We start from the raw sequence: 15,104 nt of genomic DNA on the forward strand, positions 1-15,104 counted from the left end.
AGGGATCATAGGTTCTGATCGTATTTAAACTGGCTGAACCTCATGCATCTAGAGGCGGACGACAACAAGTCTCTAAAAGGAGATACTCTTAGTTGAGTGTCATCTGCTTGAAGCAGGGCAGACTGAGGATTGGCTTGCTGAAACAAAATTGAACTCTTGCAACTGAAGCTAGAGATCGTCAGTGATATTGTTTCTACAGCCAGGATTCCTATTCGGGTTGAGTGAATGCGCTTCTGGCTGCCGCTGCTCCCCTGGACCAATTTTTATTTTATGCTAGAGTTACAAGCAAACATGTTTTCTATGCAACTGTAATTGTCACTTTAAAAAGTTATAATAAATAGATAACGAGTTATTTATCATTAAGGAGTAGTTACATTTATTTTTCATTACATTTAGTTACATGTGTAAGTTACATCTGGCCCTTTGAGGACAGACACTATGCAGATGTGGCCCTCAGTGAAAATGAGTTTGACCCCCCTGATATAGAGGAAGACCAGAGAAGAGGATTCTGGATGCAGAGAAGGAAGACATGAAAGTAGCTGCTGGTAGAGGATGCAGGAGAAAGACGGAGGAAGCTGATTGGCTGTGGAGACCCTGAAGGGAAACGCCCAAAATAGAAGGAGACTGATTCAGAAACGACTGCAAACTTTGGACAGCACTTTGTCATTCTTCATGTTTGCTTCCTGGACCAAAGGTTCTTGTCAGTCGTGGACACATCTGTGTACGTTAACAGAAACGTTGAAGAACAAAAGCGCTACACTTTCATGCACAATATTTCAAACAGCCAATCTTCCTCTACAGCAGGGATTTCGGATTTCAGATGGTCCGATCATCCTGCATACGAAGGTCAAGCACGCAGCAGCAGTTTGGATTATTGCAGTGACCTTTATTAAAGCACATCAGTAAAAACTGTTCCAGGAGGTGTCAGGGTACTGATAGGTCCCACCCTATATCTTCAGCCTCCTCTTCATCAGCACAACAACCCAGCAAAGACGCCTCGTTTACCTAGAACAAACAACATTCTGTGTTCTGTACAGCCCTTAAATGTCCTTAAAAGCACTTCAAAAGGTTATTAATGTGTTACAGACACAGGCACACAGGTGAGCACAGGTGTGTTTACCTGCACGACTGGGTCAGGACCTTCAGTCTGTGCCCAATCAGGACTCGGTTTCACCGCCACCATCAGCTTCCCGTCACCTGCACAGAGACCAGCACATGCCAAGATCTCAGGAGCAGAAGTACTACTGCAGTACTAAACTGAATCCAAAGACGCCTTGGAGAAACGGTGCTACTTTAAATTTGAAGAGAATATGTAGGAGAGCGGAGAGGAAATTTAGGAAAACTAATTTAACAGTCAATTATGACTTTTTTTAAGGATCAGCTAAAAATCTCCAATCACGTTGTCAAACAGGCAAGGACAGTTTATTTTTAAAAACTTATCAGACAATAAAGACAACCCCGGTTTCTTTTTAAGACTATTGATTTTTTTTTAAACAAAGATTTGAATAAATCCATCATGCCTCACTCACACACCGAGTTCTGACGAGAACAAGGGGGCGGGAACACATGACACCCATTTTAAAATCGCTGCATTGGCACCCTGTGCATTTCAGGATTGATTTTAAAATTCTTTTAATTTTTTAAATGCTGTAACCCTTGTTCTATCCTAGGCACTTTAACATTGGGAGTGGGGTCATCTAGACCCACTAGACAGTGCTCTGAACCTTTTTTCTTCAATGATTTGTGATCTTCACTGGTGTCCATGGATTACATGAAATCTTTCCACCTTTATCCACCTTTGTCATGGTAGGGAGAACACGTCAATGCAAGGGGGGGGTCATCTAAGATAGCACAAGGGTTAAATAATATTATTTTAAAATATGAGCCCTCGCGGACCCTGAGGTCCTCTGGTACAGGCCTCCTAGTTGTTCCTAAGGTGAGGACCAAAACACACGGTGTGGCCTCATTCCACCATGACGGTCCTGGCCTGTGGAACAGCCTGCCGGAGAACCTCAGGGCTGCAGAGTCTGTAGAGGTTTGTAAGAAGAGGCTGAAGACTCACCTTTTTAGTCTGCCTTTTACATGACTTTGGTAATTGCTTATGTCTTTTATTATTTATTAATGTATCTTTTTTTTTAAATTTTTTAGGATTATTATCTTTATGTTTTTAATGTTCTACTCTTTATTGTTATTATACTTATGATATTTAAGATTATGTTTTAATGATTTTACATGTTTTATTCTTTAATTACTCCTATTGTTATACCTTGTTTTATTTTTATCGTTGTCATTTTATTTTAATTTTATTCTGATGTTTCATAATCCAGTGTTTCCTCTTGGGGATCCATTGTTCTGGGGCACTACCGGCTCCACCTCTAGGGGGTGCTGTTACTGCGGTGCCCGTTCTCATTGGGCTGGCTGGGGTCCCGCTCTGTGGTCTAATAGCCATGGAGTGGACCCTAGGCTGCTCTGTGTGGGCGGGCGCCATGGTAATGACCCCCCACGGTCGGGCTGGGCCTTGGAATAAATGGATCCCAATGAAATCGTTTCCTCACAGCAGAACCGAGCCAGACCTTTAAGCTGCAGTTCTTTGTTTCAGGGTTCTACTGGGGGAACTGGGTGGGTGGAGGGAGGAATCTGGTGAGGGAGGGGGTCCCATCTTTGTGTGATTGTCCTGTGTTTTCTGTTTGAAATTATTTCAATATTTTATGACTTTTATCTGGTTTTATGTTAAGCGTTTTGTGTTTTTAACTGAAATGAAAGGCGCTGTATAAATAAATAAAGTTTGAGTTTACATCTGAGAGGCGGAAGTACTACTGCAGTACTACATCTGAGGAGAGGAAGTACTACTGCGGTACTACATCTGAGGAGAGGAAGTACTACTGCAGTACTACATCTGAGGAGAGGAAGTACTACTGCGGTACTACATCTGAGAGGCGGAAGTACTACTGCAGTACTACATCTGAGGAGAGGAAGTACTACTGCAGTACTACATCTGAGGAGAGGAAGTACTACTGCGGTACTACATCTGAGGAGAGGAAGTACTACTGCAGTACTACATCTGAGGAGAGGAAGTACTACTGCGGTACTACATCTGAGGAGAGGAAGTACTACTGCGGTACTACGTCTGAGGAACGGAAGTACTACTGCAGTACTACATCTGAGGAGAGGAAGTACTACTGCAGCACTACATCTGAGAGGCGGAAGTACTACTGCAGCACTACATCTGAGAGGCGGAAGTACTACTGCGGTACTACGTCTGAGGAACGGAAGTACTACTGCAGTATTACATCTGAGGAGAGGAAGTACTACTGCGGTACTACATCTGAGGAGAGGAAGTACTACTGCGGTACTACGTCTGAGGAACGGAAGTACTACTGCAGTACTACATCTGAGGAGAGGAAGTACTACTGCGGTACTACATCTGAGGAGAGGAAGTACTACTGCAGTACTACATCTGAGGAGAGGAAGTACTACTGCAGTACTACATCTGAGAGGCGGAAGTACTACTGCGGTACTACGTCTGAGGAACGGAAGTACTACTGCAGTACTACATCTGAGGAGAGGAAGTACTACTGCAGTACTACATCTGAGAGGCGGAAGTACTACTGCGGTACTACATCTGAGGAGCGGAAGTACTACTGCAGTATTACATCTGAGGAGAGGAAGTACTACTGCAGTACTACATCTGAGGAGAGGAAGTACTACTGCGGTACTACATCTGAGGAACGGAAGTACTACTGCAGTACTACATCTGAGGAGAGGAAGTACTACTGCAGTACTACATCTGAGGAGAGGAAGTACTACTGCGGTACTACATCTGAGGAGAGGAAGTACTACTGCAGTACTACATCTGAGGAGAGGAAGTACTACTGCGGTACTACATCTGAGGAGAGGAAGTACTACTGCGGTACTACGTCTGAGGAACGGAAGTACTACTGCAGTACTACATCTGAGGAGAGGAAGTACTACTGCAGCACTACATCTGAGAGGCGGAAGTACTACTGCGGTACTACGTCTGAGGAACGGAAGTACTACTGCAGTACTACATCTGAGGAGAGGAAGTACTACTGCAGTATTACATCTGAGGAGAGGAAGTACTACTGCGGTACTACATCTGAGGAGAGGAAGTACTACTGCGGTACTACGTCTGAGGAACGGAAGTACTACTGCAGTACTACATCTGAGGAGAGGAAGTACTACTGCGGTACTACATCTGAGGAGAGGAACTACTACTGCAGTACTACATCTGAGGAGAGGAAGTACTACTGCAGCACTACATCTGAGAGGCGGAAGTACTACTGCGGTACTACGTCTGAGGAACAGAAGTACTACTGCAGTACTACATCTGAGGAGAGGAAGTACTACTGCAGTACTACATCTGAGAGGCGGAAGTACTACTGCGGTACTACATCTGAGTAGCGGAAGTACTACTGCGGTACTACATCTGAGTAGCGGAAGTACTACTGCAGTATTACATCTGAGGAGAGGAAGTACTACTGCAGTATTACATCTGAGGAGAGGAAGTACTACTGCGGTACTACATCTGAGGAGAGGAAGTACTACTGCGGTACTACATCTGAGGAGAGGAAGTACTACTGCGGTACTACATCTGAGGAGAGGAAGTACTACTGCAGCACTACATCTGAGAGGCGGAAGTACTACTGCGGTATTACGTCTGAGGAACGGAAGTACTACTGCAGTACTACATCTGAGGAGAGGAAGTACTACTGCAGTACTACATCTGAGAGGCGGAAGTACTACTGCGGTACTACATCTGAGGAGAGGAAGTACTACTGCGGTACTACATCTGAGGAGAGGAAGTACTACTGCGGTACTACGTCTGAGGAACGGAAGTACTACTGCAGTACTACATCTGAGGAGAGGAAGTACTACTGCGGTACTACATCTGAGGAGAGGAAGTACTACTGCGGTACTACATCTGAGGAGAGGAAGTACTACTGCAGTACTACATGTATTGAACTATAGCTCCAAAATAGAAGAAATACAGCTGTACTGTACAGTTCATTTTCAGTGGCAGTAGTACTATAGTACTGTTGAATTAATGTAATACCTAGCAGTAGGATGACCACTGTGCTGAATGCCTGGACCAGCGCCTGCTCCCTGACTGCCCTCTGCAGCCGGCAGCGCCTCTGCAGGACACCACCTGCACATGAAAGCAGACACAGTCAGAACGCCGTCTGGACACAGAGGTGCCACCTTTTATCTGTTCAGAACCACTGACCCGCAGCGGCACAAAGGTTAGTATCACCGCATATTTAAAATTATACCATCCCAGGTTCCAAAGTCACTTTTTGTTCGCTGTCCAATTGCTGCAGCGTTGAACGGAAGACGTTAGCGTTTCTTCTCAAATGTTTGAGAACCAGTCTCCACTGCAGCGCGGTCAGCGGAGAACCACCGTCTGCCGTGGAACCACAGAGAACCGGCATCAGCCGTAGTTCCACGGACAATAGCTGTGTTCTGTGGAACCATGTAGAACCGCGGTCTACCGTGGAGAGCTTTTGAAAAGTAAAAACCTTGTTTGCTGTTCAGGGATAAATTGAGATCCGCCTTCCTCTGCTTATCAGGGACTGAGCAGTCTAAGCAGGGATGCCCAGACTTCCCCCTCCCCAGCCACTTCCTCCAGCTCCTCTGGGGGGACGCCGAGGCCACCCCCAGGGAGGCGTCAAGGAGGCATTCGGACTAGACGCCTGAGCCACCTCAACTGGCTCCTAAAGATTTAAATGTAGATACATTTAAAATCAGTTGTTTTTCTTTTTGAAAAACCTACTTTCAAAAAGCAATCGCATCATTTCAGTTCCGCCACGTTTTGGCTGATGTCCGTGGACGTTTCCCCGCCACCAGAGCTTTCTTCCCAAACTGAGAATAACCAAACCCCAAATCTGCTAATCATACCCAGAACCTCCATACCAACCCCCAGTGGCCTGTGATGACTCTGGTTACCATGGAAACCACTCATAGACATGTTTGGAGAGCTTACTGCCCCGCTCCACCAGCCTAAGAGGATTCTTCTAACCTGTGCAGGAGGAGCTGTCCTCCAGAACCGCAGAACCTTGTGTGGTCAAGCCATGCTGGGGGAAGGAAAGACGCAACACACAGCCAAAGCGCAGCGTCCTGCAACTGGTTCCACCATCTGGGCCTTCCTCCTCCTCCTCTTCAACAGTCAGCTCCTTCAGCTGAAGACAGTAGGTCAGCTTTGCCTGTGCAGCTTACCTGGTGAACTTGCTCAGGTGGGAATTCCTCACAGTGATGATTTCAGAGGTCCACCCATTAAAACCCAAGAAGTGATTGGCCAGTTCCAGGCAGCGGGTGTGGCTCAGAGGTATGGACCGCCCACACAGGAAATGAGGAGTGTGTTTGGAGCTCAGCTTCACCTGCCAATGCATGTGTCCAGGTGAGTCATGGTTACCCACAGGAAGTGCCAAAGTAGAAGGTTCAAAGCTGACCTTCAAGGCAGGGCTGTTCAGCAGCGGCCGACCATCGGTGCAGCGCTGGGCCTTGGCGGCGTGAGCTGCTAAGTAGAACTTGATGAGAGCAAAGAAGCCGGGGGGTTGCAGCCGAGCATTAGGGGTCACCTTCAGCAGGTAGAGAGGACCAAAGCTCGAGAAAACTGCGTCCAGCGCCGCCTGACAACAAAACAGCATTTAGTGGGCACGCCCCACCTTTTTTTGGTATAACCTTTATTTATCCAGGTAGGTCGACGAAGAACAAATTCTCATTAACAAAGACGACCTGAGTTTGCAGCGACGATACAACAGAATAACGATGTAATATAAGGTATATGCACATAAATCAAGAAATTTCACTCATCAATATTTACAATAAAAAGTCTACAGGAGGCACCAACTTCCTGTTTACGATAAAAAGACAGGAGACCCACATAAACATGAAAAACATTTAAAAAAACATCTGCATTCACTACAAACCACATATGATAAAGACATCGTAACCCTTGTGCTATTTTAGATGACCCCGCCTTCCATTGAGGTGTTCTCCCTACCAGGACAAAGGTGGATAAAGGTGGAAAGATTTCATGTAATCCATGGACACCAGTGAAGATCACAAATCATTGAAGAAAAAAGGTTCAGAGCACTGTCTAGTGGGTCTAGATGACCCAACTCCCAACGTTAAAGTGCCTAGGATAGAACAAGGGTTAAAGGCAGGACAGAGACCAGGGAACGCAACTTCAAGGTTTTCTGCAAATCCTTATAGTCATGGGGGCAGAAAACAAGAATGAGGAGTGGCCCAGGGTGGTACGAACTCTGGGTACAACCAGAACCAGAACCCAAACTACGAGTTCTGGTAGAGAAGTTTTGGAGGGAACGAAGCTAATATGGAGCTTTGACAATCAGAGTCTTGTAAATGAAACCAATGCAAGCGCCTGCCAGAGCGGAGCGACAGCCGTGTGATCACATCAACCGCAGCGGCGGTATGCTCTGACAGTAAGACCACGTGTTGCAGTTCCTCCAAAGACCAATGGAGCGCGGTTTTAGGGTGGAGCAGGTTATCAAAAGCAAACATGCTTACAGTTAAACCCTGGCAGGTGGACGGATGGGCGGAGCCCAAAACTTTCTTTGCCCCACCCAGGAAATCTAGTCACAAGGACACAAAGTTGTTGTTTGTAAACGTAGATTATCCTTTGATCACAGCTTCTGTTGTGTAAATAAATGCTCTTTTTCTTTCTTTTTAGCACAGATGGTTTATTAACAGGAGGCAGTGTGTTTTTTGCTTCCGACACAGATGTGACCGCCAATCATTTGTGCAGGTTACGCCCAATGGCGGCACACATAGATAAAGATTTGATGTGCGTGCAGACTGTTACCCTCATGGTCAAAATGGTGAAATTCAGAGTATAAAGACAAACACAGGACGTTTCTGGAAGAACGGGAAGATTCCTACTTTTCTACTGAACAGAATGGAGGCACGATGTTTATTATTATGAACTTTTGGAAGCAGTAAAATAGTTCATGGCAGAAAAGAACAAAACGTATCCCAGAGAAAATGAAAAACTCTTCCTGATCTGACACAATTTGTCTCCTTAATTAACAAGTTGAAGCTTTCCAAAGTGCACATTCAAACGGCCATCATCCCACTTTCCTTCTTTGTGGAGCTCACAGCAGAAAGCTGCAATCCAAATGAATAAAGCGCAGAACGTGACGCTGCTGCTGGACAGAAACGACCACAGATCACTTTTCTCATGGATCCTATAATGCAGAGACTGACTGCCTGAGATCCCCGCTTGTCACTGATGAGGCAGCGAGCGAACTGGAGATGATTGAGCTGAAATCTCTCTGAAAGAAGGTCCTGCCACGTTTTGGAGAACAGAGAAATCCCGTGTGTAAAAGAGCTGCTTTCAAGCTGCTGTCGATGTTCTCCTCAATATATCTGTGAGTCCCTGTTTATCAAGGCATCGGTCCGTTTTGACCGACACTCATGTAAAGGAACCGATCAGAGAGGCTACAACTGGCCTGGGGATTAGCCCCGCCTTCAGCCCCTAAGACTCATGGGAAGTGAGGAAGCTTAAGTGTAAAACCATGAGCCAGGGAGCTATGAGCAGAAATGACTTTCATGCCGTTTGGCAGTATGTGTGTGTGTTCAATTTAATGAGCTCTTAATGTGGACAGGGGGTCGGGAATAACGCAGCCAGTTTAATGGTGACTTAGAACTTGTTTGCTTGCTACGTTGAAGAATGAACTGAGTCATTGCAATGTATTAACATTTAATAAATTATTTGCTTTTGATGCAAAAAGTCAGTCATTCAATTTTAAATAAAAAACATATTAAAGCAAGATATTCTAATGAAGGTAAAAATGAATTTAATTTGCACACAACTGAAATGTATTTAATGTGTTCATTGGGAATATTATTATTCAGACACCAGAAGGATGCTCTGTCCAGATGTTTGTGTATTTGTTGTTGTGAGGGTCATTGAAAGAGGAATGTTGAGATACAAAGAATTACCAGTTAAATACTGCTGGATAAACAGTAAAATATTCAGTTTTTATCATCGTAAATCTGACTTCAGAGGAGTCGGTGCCTCACCAGCATCAACCTCACCGCCCATCACTGAGTAGTTGTGTGTCAGAGAGAGGCAGAGAAAAGAGTGTGATAGAGAGAAAGAAAGAAAGAGAGAGAGAGAGGTGCCTGTGTGTATGGGGGGGTATCTGACCTCCAGGGCAGTCTCTGTGTTAACTCTGGCTAAGCTGCATTTGATGTCTGTATTGAGGGTGGACACTTTCCTTGAAATAAACACAAGTACAATACTTGCTGTTCTGTTGTAGGGAGAGGAGTGTGTTATGGAAAATAATATGGCTTTAATTCTGTGTTTGTTTACGTCTTGGCAGGTCAGTGTGTTGTGTGAGTCTTTGACTCTCACAGTGAAAGAATTCGGCTCTTGGTGTCAAACTTGTTCGCCACCCTTGGTCTAGTGGGTCTAGATGACCCCACTCCCAATGTTAAAGTGCCTAGGATAGCACAAGAGTTAAACTCCCCTGACTTTAACCCTGAACTCTGGCTGAAATCCGCCTGAACTTGCTTACTCTGGGTATGTCGGTTCCAACAGACCGGATATGAGTTAGCATAATTACGCTCCACTTGGTAACCCTGGGTTAGTGCACGTGCACAGCAAGTGCATAAAGACATTCTCAATGGATCCCTGATTTCCAGAGACACCATGGAAACGCGTGGAGAGAAAAAAAGAAAACGCTATACTTCAGTGAGACGGAGTCTGAGATTTTAATGACGGCGTATGAAGATTATACGTCCATCAAAAAAGTAACACGGCTGCATCATCAGAAAAAGAAAGAGTTTCTGCTCGGAGAAAATGAACAGACAAAGTAAACGCAAGAGTTTCGGATCTTATTTCCTTTTTTATGTATAATTTATTTATAGATTACAGGCAGGCAGACAGGCAAAGGGAATGATATCCCACAATCCCTTGCGGTGCCGATCTAACAGCAGCACCAAAGTTACACCTACTTAATTGAATTAATTTGAATGAAAGTAAAATAAATGTCTGAAAAGTACGTGTTATTTTTAAGCTGACTTAACTAAAAAAAAATATTTCTCTTAACTGAATCAAATAATGAAGTTAGATCAAAGTATAAAGTTTATCTTTCCAACATCCATATGTGGTCTTTTCATCCTCTCATGGTGGAAAAAGTATTATCTGAGCTTCTTCATCCACTAAATCATCTTCAAATGGACACGCCATGCTGCTTCACCTCTCTGTAAACAAACTAACCTTCAACTAAACCTGCTCCAGACCAGGTCATGTTCAGAGCATCAGTTGCTATGGCAACTTGACCTACCCTGAAACATACCTCTGTTCTGGAACGTAAAGCTGAGGTTATCAACTTCCTTAGCCTCAAACTTACTGTGGTAACTAGCACAACCTGTTTCCCCCCCCGCGGACACAGGTTCCGGACCCGGTCTGAGGACGATCTGGGCTTTTCTTGTTCAGCCACAGAATGACGTGACGTTTGTCCGCGTGCGAACTCCCGGCCCCGCCCACGAATCTGCTGGACTTACGTGGACCTGAGCCTGGCTCAGGTGCGGCTGGATTTCCCAAACGAACACGCACTTATCGTTCTCCATAGGAACCCGGAACTCCAGGATGTCCACGTCCATCGGAACCGCTACGTGACGCAGCTCCCACGCAGAAGTGCCACGCGCCCCTCCAGCCTTTCCCGTGTTTACCAACAATCCACAAACATCCCGCGCTTTCGCTCTCAGGCGGGGCTTCTGTGGGAGCCAATCGTGGAGGAGAATTCTTCTTCTCAGGAAGTGCATGGGGGCCCCGGCGGGACAGCGCCCCAGCGGCCACGCGCGGAACTGCTCTTCCACTTCACTGAGTTTAGTCTGATGTTTTTCTACCACACTGAAACACTGTTTGCACCGTAACGTCCGGACGTTTTCAGCATGCATCATCTTTGCTTGTAACACTCCCATTTCCTTTTCGTGTTTGGTTAGATTATTTTCTCCAGTTGGCTGAGCCACGCCTCCATGGTCCTTCAGGGTCCTTCATCATCCTCAGGGTTCTCCAGGATCCTCCACGGTCCTCTATAGTCCATCAGGGTCCTCCAGGATTCTTCATGGTCCTCTATGGCCCTTCTTGGTCCTGTATGGTCCTTCAAGGTTCTCCATGGTCCTCCAGGATCATTCATGGTCCTCTATGGTCTTTCAGGGTCCTCCAGGATCTTCCATGGTCCTCTATGGTCCTTTGCCTTCATCAGACTTGCTTTTGCTTCTCCAAGCTGCCTGTTAACTATGGTCATCTTGTGTGCTTGCTGTTGTCTGTCTAATGTAGCATTATCTTGATACCAAAACATTGACGGTTGTATGTTGCATACCAGGACTTTCAGGAATTTTTTTTCTTTTTTTTTGGGGGGGGGGGGGGGCGTTGGCGTGCTGAGCCAACCTCTGCCGCCATCTTTTCCTGATGTCTATGTAAATAATGATTAAGTCAATGCATCTTTACAATATATGATATTTGTTTGTTAAATAAATGTTTCTCATCACCAGTGATGTCCTGGAATGATGAAATACTTTTTTGTCCATAACTTTTGAGTTCACCTTGTATTAAGTTTACCGGTAAATCATTAATATTTGACATGATCATCATGTTTGAATAAATCTAGTCTGTACTTTGATGCTAACATTTTTTAGCAGGACCCTGGTTTGGTCTTGACTGAACAAAATTCGTAGATGTTATTTTCTTGACAAATTGAAAAACTTATTTTTTTGCTAATTTCTTGCTCTGCAGGACAACACGTTATTTTGCTTCCTTTTTGCCACACCTTAAACCTTCCTCATCCAGTCCAACCAGCTTTTTCATGTCTTTTCAGTTCCTTTTGCATTTAACCCAGGATTTGCACATTTCTAGTGTCCATCATGTCAGCTAACTCGCTAATTTCAGTTTCCACGTTAAATTCTACACTTCCATGTTTTTTCTCTCTGCTACGAACATGCCTTTCTTGTTTCACCAACAGGATTCCAATTTCCTCCGGCACCCTGTAGGTCAGCAGCACCCATGGCAACTGGGCCATGAAGGATCTAGTAAGAAAGTTCTGATTCTGATTTGCAGGATTGATTTGGTTTTGGGTTTGCATCAGAATCCCTTCCTGACACAAGCCTCTGCAGTTACCCAAAGCTGTCGCACGCAAAACTGGGTTGTGCATCCATGTGGTTGTTTTCTTCTAGGTTTTCTTCATTTGCAATTCATGTCTTCATCACTGACAGAGAATGCCGTGATGAAGAAGAGCATTAATCACAATGCAGAAAATCAAATCAACCCAAACCTGTAAAAAGTGTGAGTGCTTTCCAACAAATGCAGTAAAACGGTTTCCTGATTGTAAGAATCCCTATCAGGATTCCAGACTGTCTTAACTGTGTTTTTATAAAAGTCCATAGAAGAGACAAACAGATTACATGTTGATTTTGGGTGTTACCTACACAAAAGTCATGTTTGAGCAAGAGAAGACCATCATGTTCTGAAACAGTTCTGGTGATTGACAAAGTTGTGTCTCTGAGTCAACAGAAGTTGCTCCTTAGAGCTGCAGGTTCTGCAGACATGCAGTATCTGAACATCCAATCAGACAAGAGACCAGCTGTAAACCTCTTCAGTTGTTCACTTCTCCGTGGGAAGGTGCTTTGTCAGCAGAGGAGCAATGAGAGGAGCAGTGTGGCACAGCTATGGTGACAAACTGACAACTTCAGTGAACTTTCCTTGCCTGGTTTCTCCACCAACTGCAGTTTCCTTCCTCGCTTCTGATCAGCCTAGCAGTCTAGCAGCACTTCCTGCTTTGCGTCGTTTCTCTGCTTATTCATCTTCTCTGTAAACCTAAACTTAAAGCTTTTAGGGGTTAACCCACTTCCTGGCATCGCCCACACTTTGATCAGTGTGTTGAGAAGAAGCTCATGCTCACTTTGACGGATGCGTATGCACGGCTGTGTCCACACCATTTGGTGACTAAGCTGTTTCCACCTAAATCTGTTGTCATTTTCCAGACCAGACCAGACCAGGAACCTGAGTCTCAGGTTGGTTTCAAACCAATTCTTTACCAGAAAACACCCCCTTTGGTATAGATGCAGCCTTTCCAAAGATAGAACCCACTTCCAAACAGGAGGGGGCAGTGTGGGCCTGATGGAATCACACCCCCACTGCTACCCAAAACTCAAGTTTGTCCTCCCGGATGGGCCGAAACCCTCCTGGACTTCCTGAACTTGTGCCGCAGGCTTTATGGATCGGCTGGTGGATGTGTTAGGAAAGCGGCGAAACACGTTTTCTCTGATACAAACAGACACTACACAAAGTACCAACAACATGTTCTGTAACTGCACAAAAAAATCACTAACACAATTACCAAAGCCATACTAAACAAACAGTAACAGTACACAAGAAAACTCAAAAATGACATCATAACAAACACAACTCTGTAAATATAAACTGCACAAAAATGTAAACTATAAAAAAACAAACTTTTTCAACAAAATGCAAAAACTGTACAAAATAACACAGAAACAAGTTAAAGAACCCTAACGAAGCAAAACACACAACAAAAACACAAACTTCACAAATACTGTTCATGCAAACAATCAGTAACCCTAACCCATACACAAATGCAAACTGCACACACTGGACCAAGTGGAGGTCTACAGTAAGGCAGTGGTGGAATAAAGCAGCTACAATTAGCCTCTGATTCCTCAAACCAAATTTCAGAGGGTCCAGTGGAGACGGTTTGAGAAAGTCAGAAATGTGTTTAGACCAGATTTTACAATTCTCCTTGGTCAGGGTGTCCAGGTTTTTCAAAGTTTTAGAAATTTAAAGTAGTTTTATCCAGTCCAAAATTCTCAGAAAATGTTAGAATGATCAAAATATCAACTTTTATTAGTTTTTGTGGGAAAAGAGCATTTCCTCTCCTGCTTGGAATGTGTCCTGGTGGTTCTGGTGAGTCCATCACATAGAATAGAAGCTGTTTGGGTTTTTCAGATGGTGATTTAAAAGACCTATATCGTGCAAAATCAACTTTTTAAGCTTTTAAGTGTATCATAATGTTCGTTCCTCACTATAAACAACCCCAAAGCGGCTAAACGCTTTCCCTTTATATGCACTATATGAACATCCATTTTTCTTTGCAAAAGTTCGGATGCTGTTTGTTCTAGTGGGAGAAATGCAGACACGCTGCTGAGGCTCTAGGATGATGCCATGAGATGGGCGACACCCACAAGGAGAGAAAGGCGGAGCCTCAGAGATCGAGTCGTCCTCTTTCCAGGTTGGAAAAGAACTCAGGAAAATAACCATTTAATAAAAATATGTGTCATTTAGTGTGCCAAGCGTAATATATGATCATGTTATGGATATGGTTTACTATAAAAGGGTTAAGAAAAGCAGAATATAGGCCCTTTAAAGATAAAAGTGTCTGCATAGAGATGAGTTTAAAACTCCTTTTCAAATGTGAATTAAGGCGCTATAATTCCAGCATTTGTTTATCTAAAGAACCGCTTTTTGAATATGGTTCCTGGTAAATCAGGGGCTTCAGATCTGGTTCTGATCCAGTTTACATCAGTAGAGAACAGGATTGATTGCTGCTGAAGTCCGTTTTTTCAACTGGTCCAATATCCGATCAAACAGATGAGAGCTGAAGACCTCTTGAGTTGGACATATGTTACTGTAACAATAAACGGTTATAAATCTTTTGACACACAAAGTGTATATTTGTATAAACCCCTTTTGGATTTGAGACTAAACTTTATTTATATTCAGTATGTTTGTATCCTTGAGGAAGTCTATAAGAAAACAAAACTCCTTGTTTGAGCATCAAAAGTTGAATTTTAATGTTTGAAAGTTTTATGGTTTCATTGTATTATATTTAAATTTCTGACTATTTTAATTATTTGTTATATAGTTTAAATAATATTTTACTATTTTAATATTGATTGTTTTTGGCTTTATTCATTTTACTTTTATTTTATTGTGTGTGGTGAATGCAAGCAGTTGGCGGCTTTTTAAATTCCTCCAGGATTAATAAAGCTTTTTCTTCTTCTTTTTTTTGTGAACACAATTAAAGTTCTGACTTGGGCCC

At 43.9% G+C, this 15,104-nt stretch overlaps 1 protein-coding gene across 3 annotated transcripts; it reads right to left on the minus strand.

Moving 5' to 3' along the window:
* Nucleotides 1–865: 865 nt before the first annotated feature.
* Nucleotides 866–10,842, minus strand: rdm1 (RAD52 motif containing 1). Of its 3 annotated transcripts, none has more exons than XM_078951011.1 (7): nucleotides 10,552–10,837; nucleotides 6,468–6,647; nucleotides 6,267–6,395; nucleotides 6,038–6,191; nucleotides 5,075–5,167; nucleotides 1,121–1,197; nucleotides 866–1,005 (listed from the first exon to the last, which is right to left on the minus strand). In XM_078951011.1, exons 1-7 carry the CDS (start codon nucleotides 10,810–10,812, stop codon nucleotides 925–927), a joined length of 975 nt encoding a protein of 324 aa, XP_078807137.1. In that variant the 5' UTR covers nucleotides 10,813–10,837; the 3' UTR covers nucleotides 866–924. The 3 variants fall into 3 exon arrangements, with proteins under 3 accessions (XP_078807137.1, XP_078807135.1, XP_078807138.1); XM_078951009.1 differs by having other exon boundaries at nucleotides 6,038–6,197; nucleotides 10,552–10,836; XM_078951012.1 differs by lacking the exon at nucleotides 5,075–5,167 and having other exon boundaries at nucleotides 6,038–6,197; nucleotides 10,552–10,842.
* Nucleotides 10,843–15,104: the final 4,262 nt, after the last annotated feature.

Source organism: Oryzias latipes, chromosome 8 (genome assembly GCF_053564925.1).
Source record: "Oryzias latipes strain Hd-rR chromosome 8, Olatipes_Hd-rR_3.1".
Taxonomy (NCBI): domain Eukaryota; kingdom Metazoa; phylum Chordata; class Actinopteri; order Beloniformes; family Adrianichthyidae; genus Oryzias; species Oryzias latipes.

Excerpts from the sequence above, each read along its gene's own strand:
- rdm1 (XM_078951009.1), bottom strand. The coding sequence starts at position 10,812 with ATGCACTTCCTGAGAAGAAGAATTCTCCTCCACGATTGGCTCCCACAG. Across the intron at positions 6,648-10,551 it reads TGAGCCAGGCTCAGGTCCAC|GCGGCGCTGGACGCAGTTTT; the intron begins GTAAGTCCAGCA and ends TTTTGTTGTCAG. Across the intron at positions 6,198-6,266 it reads GGACCTCTGAAATCATCACT|CTGAAGGAGCTGACTGTTGA; the intron begins GTGAGGAATTCC and ends TACTGTCTTCAG.